Genomic DNA, 18,940 nt, shown 5'->3' on the forward strand with positions numbered 1-18,940 from the left:
CGCCACGCTGATGAGCTGCCTTATTAATCCACTACTCTCAATGTCTAGCCAGGTATAATCGCAGATTTTAAAGGAGGTCGCAGTGCTGGCGGAGGACAGAAGGGGGGAGGAGAGGAGGGAGGGATGAGGTGAGGAGTCCCAGTAAAGATATAAACCCGAGGCAGGAAGGGAGAAAAAATGAGGTCCATCCAGAAGCTTTTCAGAAGTACAAAGCCCCCCTAATCTTACAGCCTAATTGGTGCCTGTGCTCTGTCAAAGCCATCTGACAGTCCTGCAGAGATTAAACAGCCCGCTCTGAGCTCCACCAGCCAGGGTCTTCTCCTCGCCTTCCCCTCTCTCTCTCTCTCTCTCTCTCTCTCTCTCTCTCTCTCTCTCTCCCTTTCTTCGCCATCCACCAACGGCGACTCCTCCCTTCCTCTCACCGCCCAGGGTCACCGTACCCAGGCACAGCCCCAACCAGACGCAGGTTTTAAACAGAAATAGGCTGAGATGAGAAGAGTCTGATGCTAAAAAACAGGAGGATGGTCCTGTTTTCTGTAGAGAGCAGGACATGCTATCCTCCAATAAGCACACAGAGCGGTGGGGGGGGGGGTTAAAGGATGATTCCAGCTTATTACAACTTGGTTTTCGAAGTTGTTTCGTTCAGGTATGATAACATTGTAGTTGGGTAAAATAATTGCTGGGATCTGGGAACATCGTAACAATGAAACTGAATGTGAAAACGGGCAGTTAGGGATTCATTAAAAGTCGTTACGATGCATCCAACAGGGGGACATTTCATTCTGGACGTAGAAAGTTCGTAGAAAAGCAGAAAAAAATATACAACTGATCCGCTGACATCTTTTTCTTTTTTTTTTGAGTCCTGTTTGTGACTTAGGAAAAAACAAAAAACAAAACGATGAGCAGTTCTTTGCAGTCAGCAGCAGTTGTAATGCTCTTTGTTTTTATGTAGATCCTGTTCGGTCTTGTGCTCGCTGTGTGGTGACTACTCCAACGGCAGATGTCAAAATAATATATTTCTCAATCGTTGAAGCTGATGACGCTCGACGGGCTTCAGGTACCGAGGAGTGTTTCACCTCTGCCCCACACGCCGACCTCGACGCACAGACGGACGGCTGCAGAAATCTGTTACAACATCACCCGCTAACACTTCTCTCAAGTCGACGTCAGCGCATGTGCACGCGTTTTCACGTAGCTGTGTTGAATGTCAACTCGCACACAGGTGGTATGTTCTCCACGAGGTGCGGAGACAGACGGCCCGGCCAGGGAAATTGGAGAAAACCAGATGCCATATTTAGACAATAGCCTGGATAGGTAGGCCTCCGTACTATCAAGATGGGGCGTTCACATTCCTGTGGGAGCAGAAAATATCTGACTCTTTAGCCAAGACAAATAAGTGCATCATGGGATGAAGAAAAGACCCAAGAACACACCAAACGAGGGGAAAAAAGAAAAGAGAGAAAAGCCTGTAATCTCACAGCTATGACAGATATACACCTTGGAAATTTTTGCAATAGTGAACATTCCTATCAATGATCGGGATGATTGATCCTCGGGCACGAGGCGCTCTAACGTCTATCATCCGTCTGGAATCTGAGCTGGATCAGTTTTCCCCAGCGAGACTCCAGACAGGTGACGGGAAAGCATGGCGTGCCTCGTACCAACAGTTCATGAATGTGTCACGAGACAACATGTGTCATGTGAGTGTGTGTCGCGTGTGCGACCCCTCCAATGCATGCCTGCTCTCAGATCTGCCTGGATTAGTGTGGAGGTTCAGGGGCAACACACACACACACACACACACACACACCTTCACCCCCCTCCTCAACAGCTGAGGACACACACCAACCCCACAACAGCCCTCACCTCGGCTTAGCACATCCACTGCCACGTGGCACCTGCTTATGCACCCTTGTTTCCACATACCCTGCAAGCACGCCAACACCACACACGGATGGATTTACAAACACAGGCATGCCCGATCCAAGTCTGTGTCATCAAACAGCACACCAGTCACTCAGCTGTAATAAAGCTGTTCTTGTTTGAAAGAAGATGACTGGAGTCTTCTGAGGTGAATCACGATTATTAACTTAACTCTTCATGCTCCGAACACTGGCACGCCAACGTACGAAGGAGACGGCAACACACAGTGGCCTACATATGAGTGTGATCTCCTGAACAGGAAATACTTCACAGCAGCTGATGCTAAAGGAATTAAACTGTGCTCACATGAAGTGAAGCCTCTAATGTCTCGAACATGATTTATAATTAACGATGGAACTTGTGGTTTGAGAGCAACAACCTGCCAGTTCAATTTGGCCCCAGTTTCCTCACCGCCATCACAATTCTGGCTCCAGAGGACAGTTTTAAACAAGTCTGGAGAGCCTGCTGCGTCCTCAAGAGCTGGAAAAATCTGTGAGCGATTGGTCTTTGTGTCTGGAATTATGTGACTCTTTGAGGGAAAGGCCGCCAACGGGTTCAAATTACCGATATGACTTAATGCGATATGAGGCCCGTTCTTCACCGGGAGAAATGCTCGCAAATGCTCTCACCGGTTTTGTAAAAGCTCAAACTCAAACTGGATAAAATTTCCCCACTGTCTGCAGACCTGACAGCACTTCCTCCTCAGACCTCGCTCAGCCTTCCTGCGGAACAGCTTGTCCTGCCAGAACACACCTAGCACTTATGTAATAGCATGTATCGCCGCGTGCATGTGCGTGTTTGTGTTGGGTCAAAGCAGGAGCACGAAGGGGGGGCATACGAACACACAATAATTTCTCCCTAATCCTATCATGGGGCATCTTCTGAGAGGCAAAGGGCTCCTTGCTGCTCTGTTGCGTAAAAGTAGATAAGGCTGTAGTTAGCATGATAGCATTTCATCAAACTTCCCATTTCCTATCTTATCTAAATACACTGTAGGTTGACTCTGCAACATTTGTGTGCAGCTGAAGTTATAAATAGAGAGTGGAGAGAGATTAAATTCTGACCTGTCATCATCGTCTGTTGGTGGAAAAACCAGAAACACGAGCTTTAATGATTTTGCAAAAACCTTTAACTGTATTGTGCTAAGAGTTTTTCATGATGCACTTGATCCAAATGCTGATGTTTAGTAGCAGATACAATCCTTCACACCGCTGCTCACTGTTTTGTAGAGCTCAATTATCTTTCACCGTCTTCATCTTTCAGCTAGTTTCCCCTTTAAAGCAAAACACACACTCTGAAAATAGTTTCCGATGACGTTTAAATCTTCTCTTTGTGTCTTGTGGAAGTTTGTTTTTGACCGAGGGGACAATGACACCACATTCAAACTCAGACCGGCCACACAAAGGAGAGATTCATTCCTCCCTGGAAGTCTTTTCAAACTACATCTACTTTAACCTTTAAAAGAGAGAACACTTTAAAGACAGATGAAAGCGGTTAGTTCGGCAGAAGCGCTGCCGGCTCAACCTCCAGCCCCACCTCCGTTTAAAGAGCAGCGGACGAGAGACACTCCTGAGCAGAGCAGACAGCACATTATTTAGATAACAACAGCATAACCATTATGGATTTAGCATTAATAAACTACAGTTGATCTCAAGCGCCACCTGCAACGTTTGTAACTGCTGAGAGAAACAACCAGCAGGGACAAAAAAAATCACAAGGTTTCATTTATCTACACTGCTGTTTGCTATAAAAAAAAAAAAAAAAAAAAAGGAGTGGAGGGCAAATAAAAATCAAAACAGAAAAGCCAATGATGGATAAATTCATTTCAACAAGACAATGACCAGCATATCCAGATTGAAATAATGCAGGATGAGAATTAATCTGCAGAGCCATTAAGAGGAAACTCTCAGGCCCAGAGGGTGGACTGAATGTACTAAATGTACAACATTTCATGGAAATTTGAACTGCAACAGAATGAAAAAAAGAAATGCTTATCTTTTATTGACACAATCTGGAAACTGGAGTTTTTTCCCACACATATATTACTCTTGTGTAGCACACACACAGAGCACTGTTTGTCATAGTGGTGCCCACACCCATAGAGCAAACTCTATACCCTGTCATTGTTCCAAAAGGCCATCATCAACCTACAGACGCACACACACACACTATAGAAAACATGAAATCAAAGCCAACCTGAATCAACAACTTGACTTCAGGCTCCTTATTGGAAACAATGGATATATACTGTTTGGTTATGTTAGTGTTTGAGCCAAATATCTGTCGGGTCTCACTGAACCCTCAGTCTGTGTTGAGTCTGCAAGTGACATCCAGGTACGCTGTGTTTAATTGCGCGGGCCAACTTTAATACTCAACCATCGCTCCACTCCCACAGAAAGAAGGCTGCACTGTGGTCGTGTCCTGACATGCAAGTCATCACCGCTTTGGCAACTGGACTGGACTTCTCCTCAGAGGTAAGTTATGTTGGCATTAAGTGTGAGGCGGGGCGGCTGCTGCAGGAGCCGACTCACTGTAGCCGCCCCCACCCCCTCCTCATTTATCCACGTAAACAAAAAGAAAAGGACGCTCCAGTGCGTCCCAATAAACACACCCAACACGCAAATGATTGGTTAGCGCCAGACGGGGCAGAATCATGCAGAGTCTTGTTCAGATAGTATGACTGCAGTGAAGTCAGTCAAATACTCAGACTTTGACCCGATCGGATCACGCAGTCACCAAACTAATCAAAGACACAGACACACGGCCGCATCATCAGTGATTCACAGTCTACAAGTGAAGGAAAGACAAGCAGCGCCTCATTTTCACAGCACCAAACTTTCACTTGTGTGCACACATCAGAACTATACACTCAAAAGTGCACCACACAAGGTCGAATGCAAATCAGGCAAAATATTTACCTCTTGGTTGTTGGAGCTCAGTTTGTTGTAATAGCTGCTGCGTCTGCATGTTCCGCTTATCTTCATGTAAACAGATCTAAAGCTACTGATTTGACTCTGAAATGATCTTATTTTGCAAATAAAGTGCTTTAAAATCTTAAATGAAATGAAACAAACTCTCTTTAATTATATTGAATATTACAGCTGAGCCACAAACGTCACTGAATTTATCTATAAAGTTTGTATTTACTGACATTTTTAAAAGCTGCAGCTGCAGCACAAAATAATAATAATTTTCAAGATCCCAAATTGTAATATTCCACTTCTGTGTATTTATAATATTTGGTTTTATTTTATTTATCTCATGCCATTCTATCTGATGAAGTATTTAAACTGTCTTAAAAAAAAGAATATTCTGGATATGATGACCTGAAAGGGTACGAGGTTCTTCCTCATCTTCTCAACCCACCAGTCACTTTCTGGCAGAAATCTCCTCTCCAGGCTGCCTGCAGCTGTCCTGTGCAGACGCTGACTCACTTTTAACTGCAACTGCATCACTGAGCAAAACGGACTACGAGAGAAAAACTTTAAATGCCTGCAGAGTGAGATGCTTTTCGTCAAGCTGGGCCGAAGGAGACAGGTCAAACGTTTTCACTACCTTTTTCAAAAGAGACTTTTTTTATTCTCCTTGCGGGAGACGAGCACATGACCCCCACAGGGCCGTCTCCATGTTTGCCGGACAGGTCCTGCTTTCCTAAACATTACGCAGTCGCTATTCGTTTGGGCCCAGCAGGTGGGATTGAAAACAGCGCCCGGGAAGGCCAGGGGTGATCAAACGCAGGGAGCGCTGGGCAGGCCTGGCCCGGGTCTGATTTATTTTTTAATAAACGAGCGATGCATCTGTTGAGGAGTGGCATTGGAGAGATCTGCTGCAGCCGGCCAGCTCGCTTTCTTCTGCTGCCATCTGTCCTCTGGATGGGGTGAGGAGTCGGCGGAGGAGAGCCAGAGCCTGGCTGTTTTACTGCAGCCCTTATGCAACAAGACTGCCTGCCTGTTCCCCATTAGCAGACTCTCCCTGGTTCTGGTCCTGTACAGTCCTGGCTCCTCGCACACATATGGAGTTACTCAAACGGAGGCACTTGCTGAGCTTCATCCTCCCAAGAGAGAAACAGGAGTCCGAGTCTGGGTGTGTGTGTGTGTGTTACCCAAACACACGTTAGGTCTCTTCATAAAAGGGACCCACAGCGGCAAATCTTAGTGAATGGTGATCATTTAGTAACGGACAACGAATGCAAAATGTGGCGAGACAACTTTTGACAAGAGGTGATGTCTTTTAAAACCAAATTAAAACAAAAACAATCAACGCAGCTCCATGTTGCAAAAGACACAGTTCACCTTCTGAACACTGGCAACTGACATTTTAAATGAAACTTTGGCTTTTCAGACGCCTCCTTTAGTTAGCCTGCCGTAGCTATGCTTATCTAGCTTTCCATGCTAGCGGAGCACTGATTATATGCAGTGCTGAATAAATACAGTCACATCTCTACTTATGAACATTGACAGATACAAACAGACGGAGATGCAAGTTAAAACTGTGTGCATATGAGCTCAAATTTTGTTCTGCCTCGTACAAACTTCGCTGCTCGCTGCGCCACCCATCTCAGTTCTTTGTGCTTGCATTAGCTTGCGTTAGCACTAAAACATGCTCTGTTTCAAACAATTCAGGATACAAACGGCCGATCAGAATGCATCGGAATGTAACTCGTACGTAAGTTGGGGAGCGTCTGTTATGATATCTGGGAAAAAACATCTTTCATTCCATAAACAAACCGACAAAAGCAGACTCTTTGCCTTTCACTTCTTTTCAATGAAATCATTTGCAGACTTTTAACAAGCTAATTGATGCTTATTTGAGAGAGAAAGGCACATAATAAAATGCTGAATAAAAACTGAGCTTAATGTTAAATGTTTTGGCGTTCACCGTAGACAAAGATCGGAGTTATATGTTGTTTTGTGAAAATGATAGTGGGAAGTTTTGTTTGGTTTGAACTAATGAGCTAACGTTGCAGCATAAACACAGATTTAATTAGTTTAGTAAAAAACAAAAAGGAATTCTGTTGTATAAACTGAAGGATGTTTACAGTGGTTAAAAACTGGAATATTTGTTTTTATTTGCTTTCCCGAATAACTTTTATAGATTCATCTTTGCATCTGTCTCACTTAATGAGCAGAGCATCCGGGAAAGGCGGCCAAAACTCAACAAGTTGTGATAAACTGAGATGTTATTATTAGCTGTGTGATATCATATCCAGTATGTTGAAAAAGTCCACCTCAGTTTACGTGACTCACCTTCTTGTCCAATAGTTATTGGACATCAGATAAGACTGCAGACTATGTCACGGAATACATTATTTCTCAATTCCGTCCTCCTCTGCACAGTGACACATGATGGATGAAAAGTGTTTTTTCCCAGATTTCACACTTATTTTGAAAGAATTTTGAATAAGTACAAAATGACACATCTTTTACATTCGGACTCCCACGCAGCAACGGACTGATTATGAGAAAATTGGCTCATGAGCAAAGAGAGGTTAAAAGTTCCCCTCGCACAAAATGTCAGAAAATTATGCAACACTGACCGTCTGTCGCTGTTCTTTTGTGTCTCTCTTTTTATTGTTTTGTTGCTTTATATTTATATGGTCCTTTTCTGTCTCGCTGTTTTTTGTTTTTTTGTTGCTGTTTTTGCTCTCTCTCTTTTTTGACGTTATTATTTTGAGCATCTGCTGAAATTTTAACACATATATTAACAATTTTTTTTCTTCTGGTAAAAATATACAATTTGCTGGCATGTTGACAGCAGATAATCATTAACCCTCAAGTGAACGTTGGTGTGAATGGCACGTCCGTTTATTATATCTTATCCTTTCTTTCCCTGTCTCTACGACGTCTGTGACACAGCAACAGACAGACAAACTAAAGCTGAAGCCCCGAACTTCCCTCGAGTCCACCTGAGCGCTCGGGGTTTGAACACTTGCCGGTGACGGAGAGAAACTCAAGAACAAACAAGTTCACAGGAAATACTAAAACTTGTGCATTCCTGTGAAAGGTATGTTTCAACATGCACTGACGTTTTCCCGAGAAAAATGTTACCTTTTCATTGTTCGCAACCGGCATCCCTCTTAGACAACAGAATGCAGCTGTCAGGTGAACAAAAGCACACATTAAAACTTCTCATCAGTGTCTTTGTAGATTATAATTCAAAGATTTTCTTTTTTTTTTTTTTAAGCAAAAGGCGAATTGAATTGAATGGTATTGAATTCTTTGTGAGTTTTACCCAAACTCCTCCGCAGCACAGTCAAATATTTACACGACACCCAGGTGACACGCTGCTGTCACAGAAAGATAACAGCACATTCAGGCTGCTCCTTAAGGAGCTTAAACCCAAAGAACTAGTCACATCCAGGCTAAACAGCTCTCAGCTCGGGGTGATCAATACGGCGACATGAGCAACACACCACTCACCGGCAGCTGGTCTCTCTCTGCTTTCAGTACAATCAAGTGTGCTGCCTGGACTATGACGCAACCAGCCTTCCCAACCATAGCTTCAGGGCAGAGAAGGAGAGACAGACAGGAGGGTGGTGAACAAGACCAAAAAAGGAGGAAGTGAAAGGAAAAAAGAAGAAGAAGAAGAAGAAGGAGGAAAAAAAACAAAAAACTAGGTATTCAAAGTCAATTTTCAACTTCCACCAAAGCCAATGTGGGCTCAAGCAGGCCCAAATATGACATGGAAATTGATTATTTGGAAACCACTTCCAATTTGGTACAAGTAATATGGAAAGAGGAGAAGCCTGGTGGGTGCCAGGGGGTGCAATGGGATGCTGATATAAGAAGCAGATGTGAAATATGCAGACATAGGAGGAAAAAAAAATCTTCACAGATGTGGATGTGTGCTCATGTGTTCATGGGAAACGTTTCACAAACCAAACCATCAATGAAGATCTGATCAACAATGACTGCGAAATAACCAAAGTCTGCGTTTTCCTTTTTTCTTTTTTAAACAAGTCGATATCTTTGGTCTGTTCTGACGTCTGACATCTGATTAAGTCAGTTTGAGCTTTGGAGAGTAAAAAGAGACACTCTTCGCTATTTTCTGCTGCTTTGTAGAAATGACAATTAATCAATTGATAAACATTTCTAATTGCAGCCGTGGTTTCAATCTGCTCCTCTTTGTTTTTACAGAGAGTAAATGAATTGGCAAACACAAAATGAAGAGGCAAACTTTAGATTATTTACCTACCATAGAAAAACTGCACTTCCCAGAAAAAGGCAACCTTCTGTGAGTTTCAGTGGAAGAAACAATCAATAGCTCCAAGGTCCAATCAACAAGAGGGCGGCAAAAGTTCTAGTCCCAGCCTGAAATCGAAGTGTGCCGTGTCGCCCCTCAGATGAGTCTATTCAATAATCCCGAGCTTCAAGGTGAAAAGACCGGACGTGGTTAATCTGATGGATTGTGGGATGGAATGAATGTGACAGAGGCTGAGGAGGCTCGCTGTGTTTACTACAGCAGTCTACTGGGAAGACACACTGAAAGAAACTAAACTCCGCCCACCTTCTCAACCACACCCCCACAAGCGCACACACACATCCTGGCTGACTCATGTGGACTCCCACTGAAACCGATCTTTTTTTTTTATAAGAACGGGAAAATTTTTCCATCTGACAAACACCTCTTTGATGTTTCAGATGATCCAGATTCCGAGTAAATCCAACCAACGGCTGACACATTTTTCTCTTCCACACGTCACCTGAGTTGAACTCGTCCGGCTTGACTTAGAGCTTCGTTTGAACTCTGACCCCGTAGGGGTCAAACGTCAACGAGCGCAGCAGTGACTGAGGGAAGAGGGGGGAAGTGAATCTATTCAAACACAACCAGCCAGACAAACAACATTTCCGTACACTGTGTGTGGTTATAACACAAAAGTCAGTGTGTTCCCCTTAAAAACAAAAATAAAATAGAGGAAGGAGAGTGGTCATAAAAAGCCTTCAGAGGTACCAATGCTGAAACCATTAGTCCATCTGAACAGAATGTGTCATGAATTGCTTTTCTCTTACTCACATTCTCAACAGTAATTTCTTTTTTCTATTTATATTCAGTGGTTCGACTTGTCTATTGATTTTGGTTCCCAGTTGCGTCGCACAGTATTTGAGCTGGGAGCTCTCTCTGCTGTGGCTTCTCCCCCAAACCAGGCGGCTACAGTAAAACAATAAATCACCACCACTGATTATTTACGATTCATAGTATTATTCCATTATATCATATTATGTATTTGCATGCATGTCTACGTATTCATACATTTAAATATCATCACAGTAACTTTGCTCATTATACAATAATATCAGCACAGTCATCCACACATACACACACAACACAACCATTACACCTAAATATACTATTGATATACTATACTGATTAAATATATATATATTAATCAACTAAGACTTTTTTTTTAAAGGGGCAATCCATCATCATTATGTGTCCGATTCAATTTACTCTACTCTTTGTCCCGTGAGAACAAAGGTGGCACGTCTTTCATGTCTCGAGGAGCTTTACCTTCTTTTCCACTAAAAGTTCCAGGAACTTTATTTTCCTTTCCAAGAAATGTCCTGGATCTTTCCCAGGGGTTAAACTTTCCCCCAGCACGTTGTGATTTGCGCTTTCACAGCTGGGTCAAAGTCGCCATGAGTGATTAAGCCTTTCAAATCATTTTTAGCAGGTGACACAAAGATGGAATCTTTGTCTTTCCATCCGACCTAAAATCTTTGGCGCTGCAAAGGAGTCCTAGTTTTTGTCTACCACAGGTCTACTGACGAATCAGTGACGTTGCCCCATCCCCAAAGTTCCCAAACAGAACCTGAGCAGATTTCTCGTCTGGAAAAATTCCTGCGCTGAAAAATGCAACAATCCTGATTATATCACAGCGATGTCATCAGTTATGTCAGCTGTGATTAGCAAACATGATGATACCCCTGATCATCAGTAATTCATCAATTACTTATCAATATATGTGATCAATGGTTTTATAGTTTGGTTTATTCTCAAGCAGAAACGTCACACATTCATTCAATTCTCTGCTTTTTCTTCTGTTTCCAGCCACACATATGAGCATTTACAATAAATAGAAAATAAATAAAATACTTTAAGGATATGGTTACTTTGGGACTTTGGGAAGTAATTGCATATATTTTCATAATTTCAACTAGCAATTGATTATTCCAGAAAAATAATCTGGAGAGTAATCAACAAAATAGTGTAAGAAGAAGTACACTATTGTGTTACAATCTGGAGGACTTGAGTGTGAGTGCTTTAAGGAGAAACAGCAGAGAAAGTCCATCTTTCTCTGAATCAACTCAAGACATCCAAAGATCAGCTCAGCTGCGATGGACGTAATGGGAAGCATCTTCTGCATCTTGTTTAGTTTTTTTTTTTTTTTACTATCAATTAATCTATCATCTTTAATTAAAAAATTATTATAAATACATCTATATTCTATTCTACCTATGAATTATATTCTCAATTAATCAATTTGGTTATTTGGTCAAAAGTCAGACAATTGTGGAAGAAGATATGTATGATGATGCTGAGTTCACCGTCCCAGAAGAAAAATTCACCTCATAAAATAATTGATCATTTATTTTTGTGTTGCTGTGGTCTGTGGAGTTCTGCAGTGTGTGTGGGAGGGTGTAAGGGGGGGGGGGGCTTGTTTTATGGCCTGAATGTCCTGTCACAGTCTGCTGCGTTGACCACAAACACTCGACCCAACTCTACTCTTTTCTTTTGTCGTTCAAGTTAATCCAAGATGAACCGTCTTTAAGTCTCACATAATTGGCCAGCTCACAAAAAAACAATTTGGACCCCCCCGAGGCCACATGTTTGGAATAAGAGCAAGAATGGCGGGGGGTGATGCTCAAACTCCACCTCTCCTCGTCCTGTGTCTTGAAAACAAGGCGACCTGTTGAATCCATGTCTGCGCCACCATCCCCCACCGTCAGCCTGACCTGGAGGGGGCCGTATTTAAAAGCAGTCAGCAGCGATGCAGCTACCCTGAGGGATTAAACCCCGCTGGCACTGGCCACGGTCGGGGGGGGCGGGGGGGGGGGGGTTGAAAATGAGCGTCCTCCCTTGATGCCTGACCTTGGCATTAACCCCTCTATCACCATAAGCTCGGAATTCCTTCAGGTCTTCCATGAAGAGGAAAACCGAACAATATGTCTGTGTGAGAAAAAAAAAAAAAAAAAAAAGAAGAAGTGTGGCGGGCTCAATATTTCGTTTAAGGAGCGATTCTCCATCAAGGCTCAGCAGACTGAGATTCATTCAGAGCGTTTCATTAAGCGCCGCTTGTTTACATTCTGGAAACACTCGGAGCAAACCAACAATTAGCGAGGTTTTCCATGAGATGGCTCTTCGCATGCGAGGGATTTAAGGGGCGGGGCGGGGCGAGCATGTGGGGGGTTGTTTTCTCAACCCGTCTCCTCACTGGGGGCCTTCTCTTAAGTCTTTGAACCCGGTCAGCCCGTTCAAGGCCGTTTCCATCGGAGCATCAGGTACCCTCTTCCTGTTATTCCCCAGCCTGCTGCGTCGCTGCTTCCTGCCGAGGATGCTCCTGGGGGGGGGGGGGGGGGGGGGGTTAAAGTGGCGTCACTGCTGCCCTGACGAGACGTCTATGGACGGAGCCAGTCAGCGTCCAGCTTGTTTGTTGTCTTTGCACTAACCCTGGTGGACAGCCATCTGCTTTTCCCACATTTCACTCAGATTGCATCACAGCTTTGTATCTGATCTTCACTTCTGCAGAGCATCTTACAACAAAGTACGTTTATATACACACACACACACACACACACACACACACCCTGCATAACTGATCAACAGATTATACGTTTTACAGAACAGTAGCCACTGTGGCCACATTTGGAAATGACACAACGATGACAGATCACTTCATTTCCAAAGAACCTCTTCAGTCTGCTGCTTTAAGGCTGCTGTGATAAATATTTCGATGTCAGCAGCGGATGAAACGTCTACGTGCAGCGTGAAAGAGCTCACTGTTGGTGATTCCCCCATCAGCTCTCTGGAATGCCTGAACATCTTCAGTCTCATGCTACATTGAATAACACAGCGGCAAAAGAGAAACAATTCCATCAGGAAATGGTGGAGAACAAAAACAGAGCTAGAAGGGGGCGTGGCCACCAGATCCAAATTCCAAACATGGCTCCAAATAAATGATAATATTGCATCATAACTGCTGGGCTGAAACATTATATATGAAAATATATCAAGAAAATGCCGACCCGCTCAGCTGAGGAGACTCAGTGTAAACATGGGAACGTCGATGAATGCAATTGGTTGATGAGGTAGATAAGGGGCGTGGCTAAAACTACTTGCTGTTGGTAACATGTAGCTCCTCCTCCTATGGCGGTACATTCACAGACATGGATGCAAAGACTGTATGAATGTGGACTAATAACTGAAGAACATGGGGACGCGTCTCCATCGGTTGTAGAAAGAAGTCAGATTGTACTGAAGTCTATGGGAAAATGGCCCTACTTCTCACTAGATTTATTTGCACCAGTAAGTAAACTTTTCAAGTTTCAAGTGTCCTTCAACACAAAACCATGATCACCTTTAAAGTGACGGCTCCATTTAGATGAAAATAGAAGACAGAGCAAGGCGTGGCTGCCCAACAATTGACCGACCGTACCAAAAATGAAAACCTGCTGGAGAAAAATTGGAGCAGGTTAAACAAATCAAACCAAAAACGGTTTGTTCTGGTTTCAAAACATCCCAAATTACAAACTGCAAGCTCCAAAACAGAAGATCACAACCCGATGAGTGACATCATGCCCCTCGGTTTAACCTCATATGTATAGATAGATGTACATACATGTAGTTATAGATATATAAGGGCAGCATAGTGGTTAGCGCTGTCGCCCCACAAGAAGGTTGCAGGTTCGGCTCCTGGCCTGGGGCCTTTCTGTGCAGAGTTTGCGTGTTCTCACCGTGAACTGGTGACTCTAAATCGTCCGTAGGTCTGAGTGTGAGTGTGAATGGTTGTTGCTCTCTGTGTGTTGGCCCTGTGATGGACTGATGACTGACTGAAAGCAAATGAACAAAAAAACAAAACAAAAAAAAACCCCTAATGTTGGAGAAGGAGCAGGAAGAAGACAAAGCTTTTTTTTTAACCTATCCCTACTCCACTATTCAGCAGCAATCATCAGTTGACTTCAATAACAGGATCTTTTCCTGTCATATTTACACTACTAACCCATAAGCATGCATATTTGGTGAAATTGGAAAATGAATAATGTAAATAAGGAAATAAGATAACACCTGATTATTGTTTAGGCGTTTCCTCCTCCCTGCATTTTTTGAATATTACCAGAGAATCGGTTGTTTACTGCTTTATTCCTTCTCACTTTATTGCTCTTATTATTGCTTATAGCTGAAATGTCTTTTTGACATTGAGACAATTCACCCGTGAGTCCCGGCATCTCTGCCTCATTGACTCAGGTATGACGGTGCACCTGCACACAGCAGCTTACTCAGCACATGGAGTTGTGCGTGCAGTCAGTGTTCGGTTGATATCAGTCTTGTGTTTACACGGTGCTGCTTGACTGAGTGTGACTATAAACACAAGCAGGAAATATCAAATACGTGATAAAAACCAGCAAGAGTGTTTATAGGGACGAGCTAAAATGCTGCTTAACTGTCATAAAGTCACAGTTAATTAAAGAATTACTTCGAAAATATTGTGTTTTCGTCACCTATTTATTTTCTTTTCGAATACTTATTCGGCACTATGCCATTTTAAGATTATGACGTGGCCTTGTCTGTGTTTTGGTAAAACCGTCTTATTGCAGCGTCTCAGGCAAAGATTACGAAACAACTTTTCCTTGGTAAAATTGGACGTCTGCGTCTGTTCTTTTTTTTTTTCTCAAAGCCAGCCGCTTCGTTGTGTCACTCTGCCTGAAAAATGAAGTTCAGTGACGTAAAAATGAGCGACAGTCTCACAAGAGTCATCAACTGCCTTCTTCCCATAAGACTGGAAAAATACAGCCGGCTGGAAGACTGGTCGGTTTGCAGCAGATCAAGTCCGTGTGTGTCTGCACAAGAGCCTGCCACAGCCTGCTGGGGTGGCCGGGCTCCACACCACAACAGCCTGAACATACCAGAGAAAAATGTCCACATAAACACGGGAATATTTTGTCTGAGTGAAGACGTCTCTGTCTTTTACATAAGATGGTGCGCTATATTTCATGGACTTAATGAGATAAAAGTAGCTCTCATTATTCGACAGTCAAGCCAGCTGGCGTTCAACCACAAAAGGCTTGTTGTTAAGCAAGACGGATGATTAATTCAGTCTTTCCCATGCAGCAAAATTATTTACAGGACGTCTCATTAATGGGTGGCAGCGTGTCATCCTACTGTAAACACGCCACTTAATGTCACAAGCTGATGAGTTCATCAAAAACATGAGGTAATGAGCACCTCTCCAACCGGCTTCCATTCCTACATGAGGTATTTCACAAGTTTCTGTCTGCACAGAGATGGCTCGTATAGAGCGTGTCGATAATGACGAAAACCAGATCAAAACATCGAGATGATTAACAGAGAATCGCGAACGAGGTGTTAAAATGCAAGCGGGGGCCAGTCTATCTGATCCAGATGGCATTTTACCACCGAACGGAACGCTCCAAGACCGTACACATCTCCCAGGTGCACACAAAAAAGGGGATGGTTTGCGGCTTTGATGCTTTTAAATTAATTTTAGCTTCACTGTGTTGTTTCCATGTCTCATTAAAGCCCGATGCATGTTGCCAACAGGTCCTCAGCACATTGAAGCCTGACGCTCTGGTTTAAATTATTACACTTATTTCCAATATTTTCTAACCACAATGAGAAGATGTTTATAAAATGTAATAATATAAACAACATCTGTTGTTTTACATTGCAGCTTGGCGTCGACATGTAGGTGTGTGGTGTGTCTGGTTGTTTCTGGTGATAAACCAGGCCCACCTTCAACGTTACACAACGTTTAGTATACCAGAAACTACGCTTAGGTGATGTCTATGCTTTCATTACTCTCCCAAAATATGAACATTTAAGGGGCCCTGTGGTGGCAAACAAAGGTTTTGCTTATTCATCAAAAACACACTGCATCTTTGTTGTTGAGTCGAGCTAAACAGGGCAAAAGATTCCCTTTTTCATTAAGCAATTTTTTATTTTTTTATATCAAGCCTTGTTTACATATGATTGCTATTTCAGGCACTTTACTACATTTCCTTTGCACATTATTGCCACCAACTGTTGATCAGTTCAAAGACTTATGCATACAAACAAAACCAGGGGGACTCATACCAACACTTCTCCTTTTCAGCGTTAGTGGTCCAAACAGCTCTGGGTACCTTTGAACTGAAAACCTATGAAAGCAAACAGCGCTTTACTCAATGCGCTGCTATAATTATGATAAATCTTCGTGTATTTTCTTGTAAATAAATAAAAATATGCTACACGAATCTCAGCTGCATCATGACAGGAGCAGATATAAGAAAGTATTTTGTGACAGAACAGTAAAAATAGGCTGATTTGTATCAGCCCATCAGTCAATCTATAGCTGTAATCTGACACGACTACATGAACGAAAGTGATTTCTGAAAAATGTCCTAAAGGATATTATTCCTCCATAACTTCAGCTTTAGGCTGCTTCCTTTAAAACAAAACCCTGCCTAAAGAAGATTTAGTAAAAACATCAGGAAAGATAACAAACCGGCCCAGCGGCGGAAGATCTGCGAATCTGGGAGTGACATGCTGGAAAAGAGCACGCAGGCTGCCCCCGTTCCTTTAATAAACAAACAAACACCCACGTTTCTCAACAGTCAAAAACAAAAACGATTAGGTAACTTTTCCTCATCTCCCCTCATGTCCAAATGACTCCACGGTCATCAGAGCGTTGCAGACCACCATTTCCATTAGCGGGCTTGCATTACTTCATAAAGTAAACTTTCCAAGAAGTTCACAGTTATAGCTGAGGTCACATCCTCGTGCATTTTTCCCCCCAGAAAAACCAATTTAAAGACTCGAGTCAGATAAGTACAATACAGGCTGTGTGGAACACATGATCATAGTATATTTTCCTCTAATTTCCTGTTGGGACATTAATCAACTTTAACAGCGAAGCAGAAACAGGCAAAGAAGGAAAACTGAAGAAGATAGAAGATCACTGAGTACGTCCATAAATTAGCTCAGGTAAATGACATAGTTCTGACACGACTACATGAACGAAAGTGATTTCATGCAGTCCAAACATGATGAGCAACTGTCTGTGAGCGCCTGCAGACTGACGGCCGGACCACAATCAGACTTGTGGGAAGGTGTTAGTGCGAGTGCATGAACTTAATCCATCTCTACCAGGAAATGCCACCTAATACCTCGCTGCTGCCTTCAGGCCTCAGACGAACGCAGAAAGTGGGCATCCAGCCCAAATAAGTGTTTACTTTAGCAGCCTTAGCAGCTCCCTGTCACTGTCAGTTAGGTGAGATTTTGGCCCCAGCAGATCAGCGGCGCAGCGAGCAAAGGTTAAGTCAGCGGTGCTTCTATATTTGTACAAAAATAATAACAAAACAGCTGAGTGATCCTACCACCAGTAATAAGATATTTTCAGATGAGGTGTATCACGGGGCCGTGGCTGACTAACAGATAAATAGAATATTAATTCCCATTAAACATCAGAGGATTACTCATAACGCATGACTGAATGGGGACAGAAAAAGGGCGAAACAAGGGGGAAAAAAAAGAGAAAGGGCATAATCGAGGAGTGACATCACGAGACACAAACACAAGCCAGGTTCGTCTCTTCTGTCAAATAACATACCCGCTTCATGTACAAAATTTGATGAATCAGTTTCCACTGCACGTTGCCACATTCTGCTTTTATTTCTCGCTATGATTCTACTATCTTTTTTTTTTTTTTTTTAAACTCACAAAAAGAGGAAAAGCGAGAGCGAGGGAGGCATCCCGAAAGTCAACGGCAGCTCACTGAAACTTCTCCCCATCCCTCCCTCTGTTTCTGTCAAACCTCCGATCTCCGCACATTATCCTCCCCGCCTCCAGCTGTTTGGGCTGGGAGAGGCCCGTTGCCAAGGCGACCCACACCTTGAGCTGTCTTGTCTGGTCCTGTCTCCTCGAAAGAGAGCGAGGGAGGTAGAGAGGGAGGTAAACGGAGGAGACAGGGATTGAAGCAGGGCAGGGAGGGAGGGGGTTGGCGATCAGGGATAATAGGCTGCTCTATGTGGGAGTCTGGATCCAGGGAGCAAGCTCAGACTAGCACGGAGCGCTAACTGGCTTAATCTGAAATGAATCCCACCAACTCTCAACGCTGGACCGAACATCAGCTTCCAGTTGGACACCTGCAGGCTGTGGGGGGGGGGCTGTTAAATCCCACCGACTTCCAAAAAGCCACAGCAAAGTATTCAAAATAGGCCTGAATGCCTTCCCTGATACTAGAAAAGACTCGAGAGTAACCTTTGAGTGCTGTTGTGTAATGTGATGACAGCACTGAGCTACGGCAGCACAAGTACAGAGGGTGACACCTGGTGAGCTCTCACTAAGTTATGGTGCAGGTGAACTCATTTGGTTTCAGGCCAGTCACACCACGGCCCAGTCGGGGAGGCGGGGGGGCTGATATATACGGCAGCAGGAGACCAAAGATCCTCTCTCCGTCTGTCTGTCTGTCTGTCTGTCTGTCTGTCCCTCAGGCCGTCTGTCCATCTGTCCGTCTGTGTTTGTGTCTGCTCTGTGTCCTGCTTGCCAAGCCGCCAGGATATCAAAGAGGCTATTCGGAGAACTTTCAAAAACTGTTAAAATGAAATATAAAAGTTTTATGTTCATTTTTTTCAGAGCGCACACACACACACACACACACACACACGCAAAAAAAAATGCTTTGATGCATCTAAATCTGTTCTGTGGGTGGAGTGAGTGAAAGTCAGGGGATATATTTATGTTCCTTCTCCTCCTAAAAGTACAGAGCAGAGTCATGCATCTCATGTGGCCCCCTGCTGTTTAA

The 18,940-nt window shown here is 43.4% G+C and overlaps 1 protein-coding gene across 6 annotated transcripts in view; it reads right to left on the minus strand.

Moving 5' to 3' along the window:
* Nucleotides 1-18,940, minus strand: part of plekhg5b (pleckstrin homology domain containing, family G (with RhoGef domain) member 5b) — a 61,143-nt gene that overhangs the window by 23,139 nt on the left and 19,064 nt on the right. The window contains exon 1 of one of the 6 annotated variants that reach the window (XM_029506563.1): nt 9,118-9,363. The exons of 4 other annotated variants lie outside the window; for them this stretch is intronic. In XM_029506563.1, the coding sequence (XP_029362423.1) occupies nt 9,118-9,120 (3 nt within the window). In that variant the 5' untranslated portion in view covers nt 9,121-9,363. Of the gene's footprint in view, nt 1-8,342; nt 8,363-9,117; nt 9,364-18,940 lie in introns of those variants that run through there. One more of the 6 variants, XM_029506565.1, reaches the window with a different exon arrangement.

The sequence above is a fragment of the Echeneis naucrates genome, chromosome 7 (genome assembly GCF_900963305.1).
Source record: "Echeneis naucrates chromosome 7, fEcheNa1.1, whole genome shotgun sequence".
In the NCBI taxonomy this organism is placed as follows: Eukaryota; Metazoa; Chordata; class Actinopteri; order Carangiformes; family Echeneidae; genus Echeneis; species Echeneis naucrates.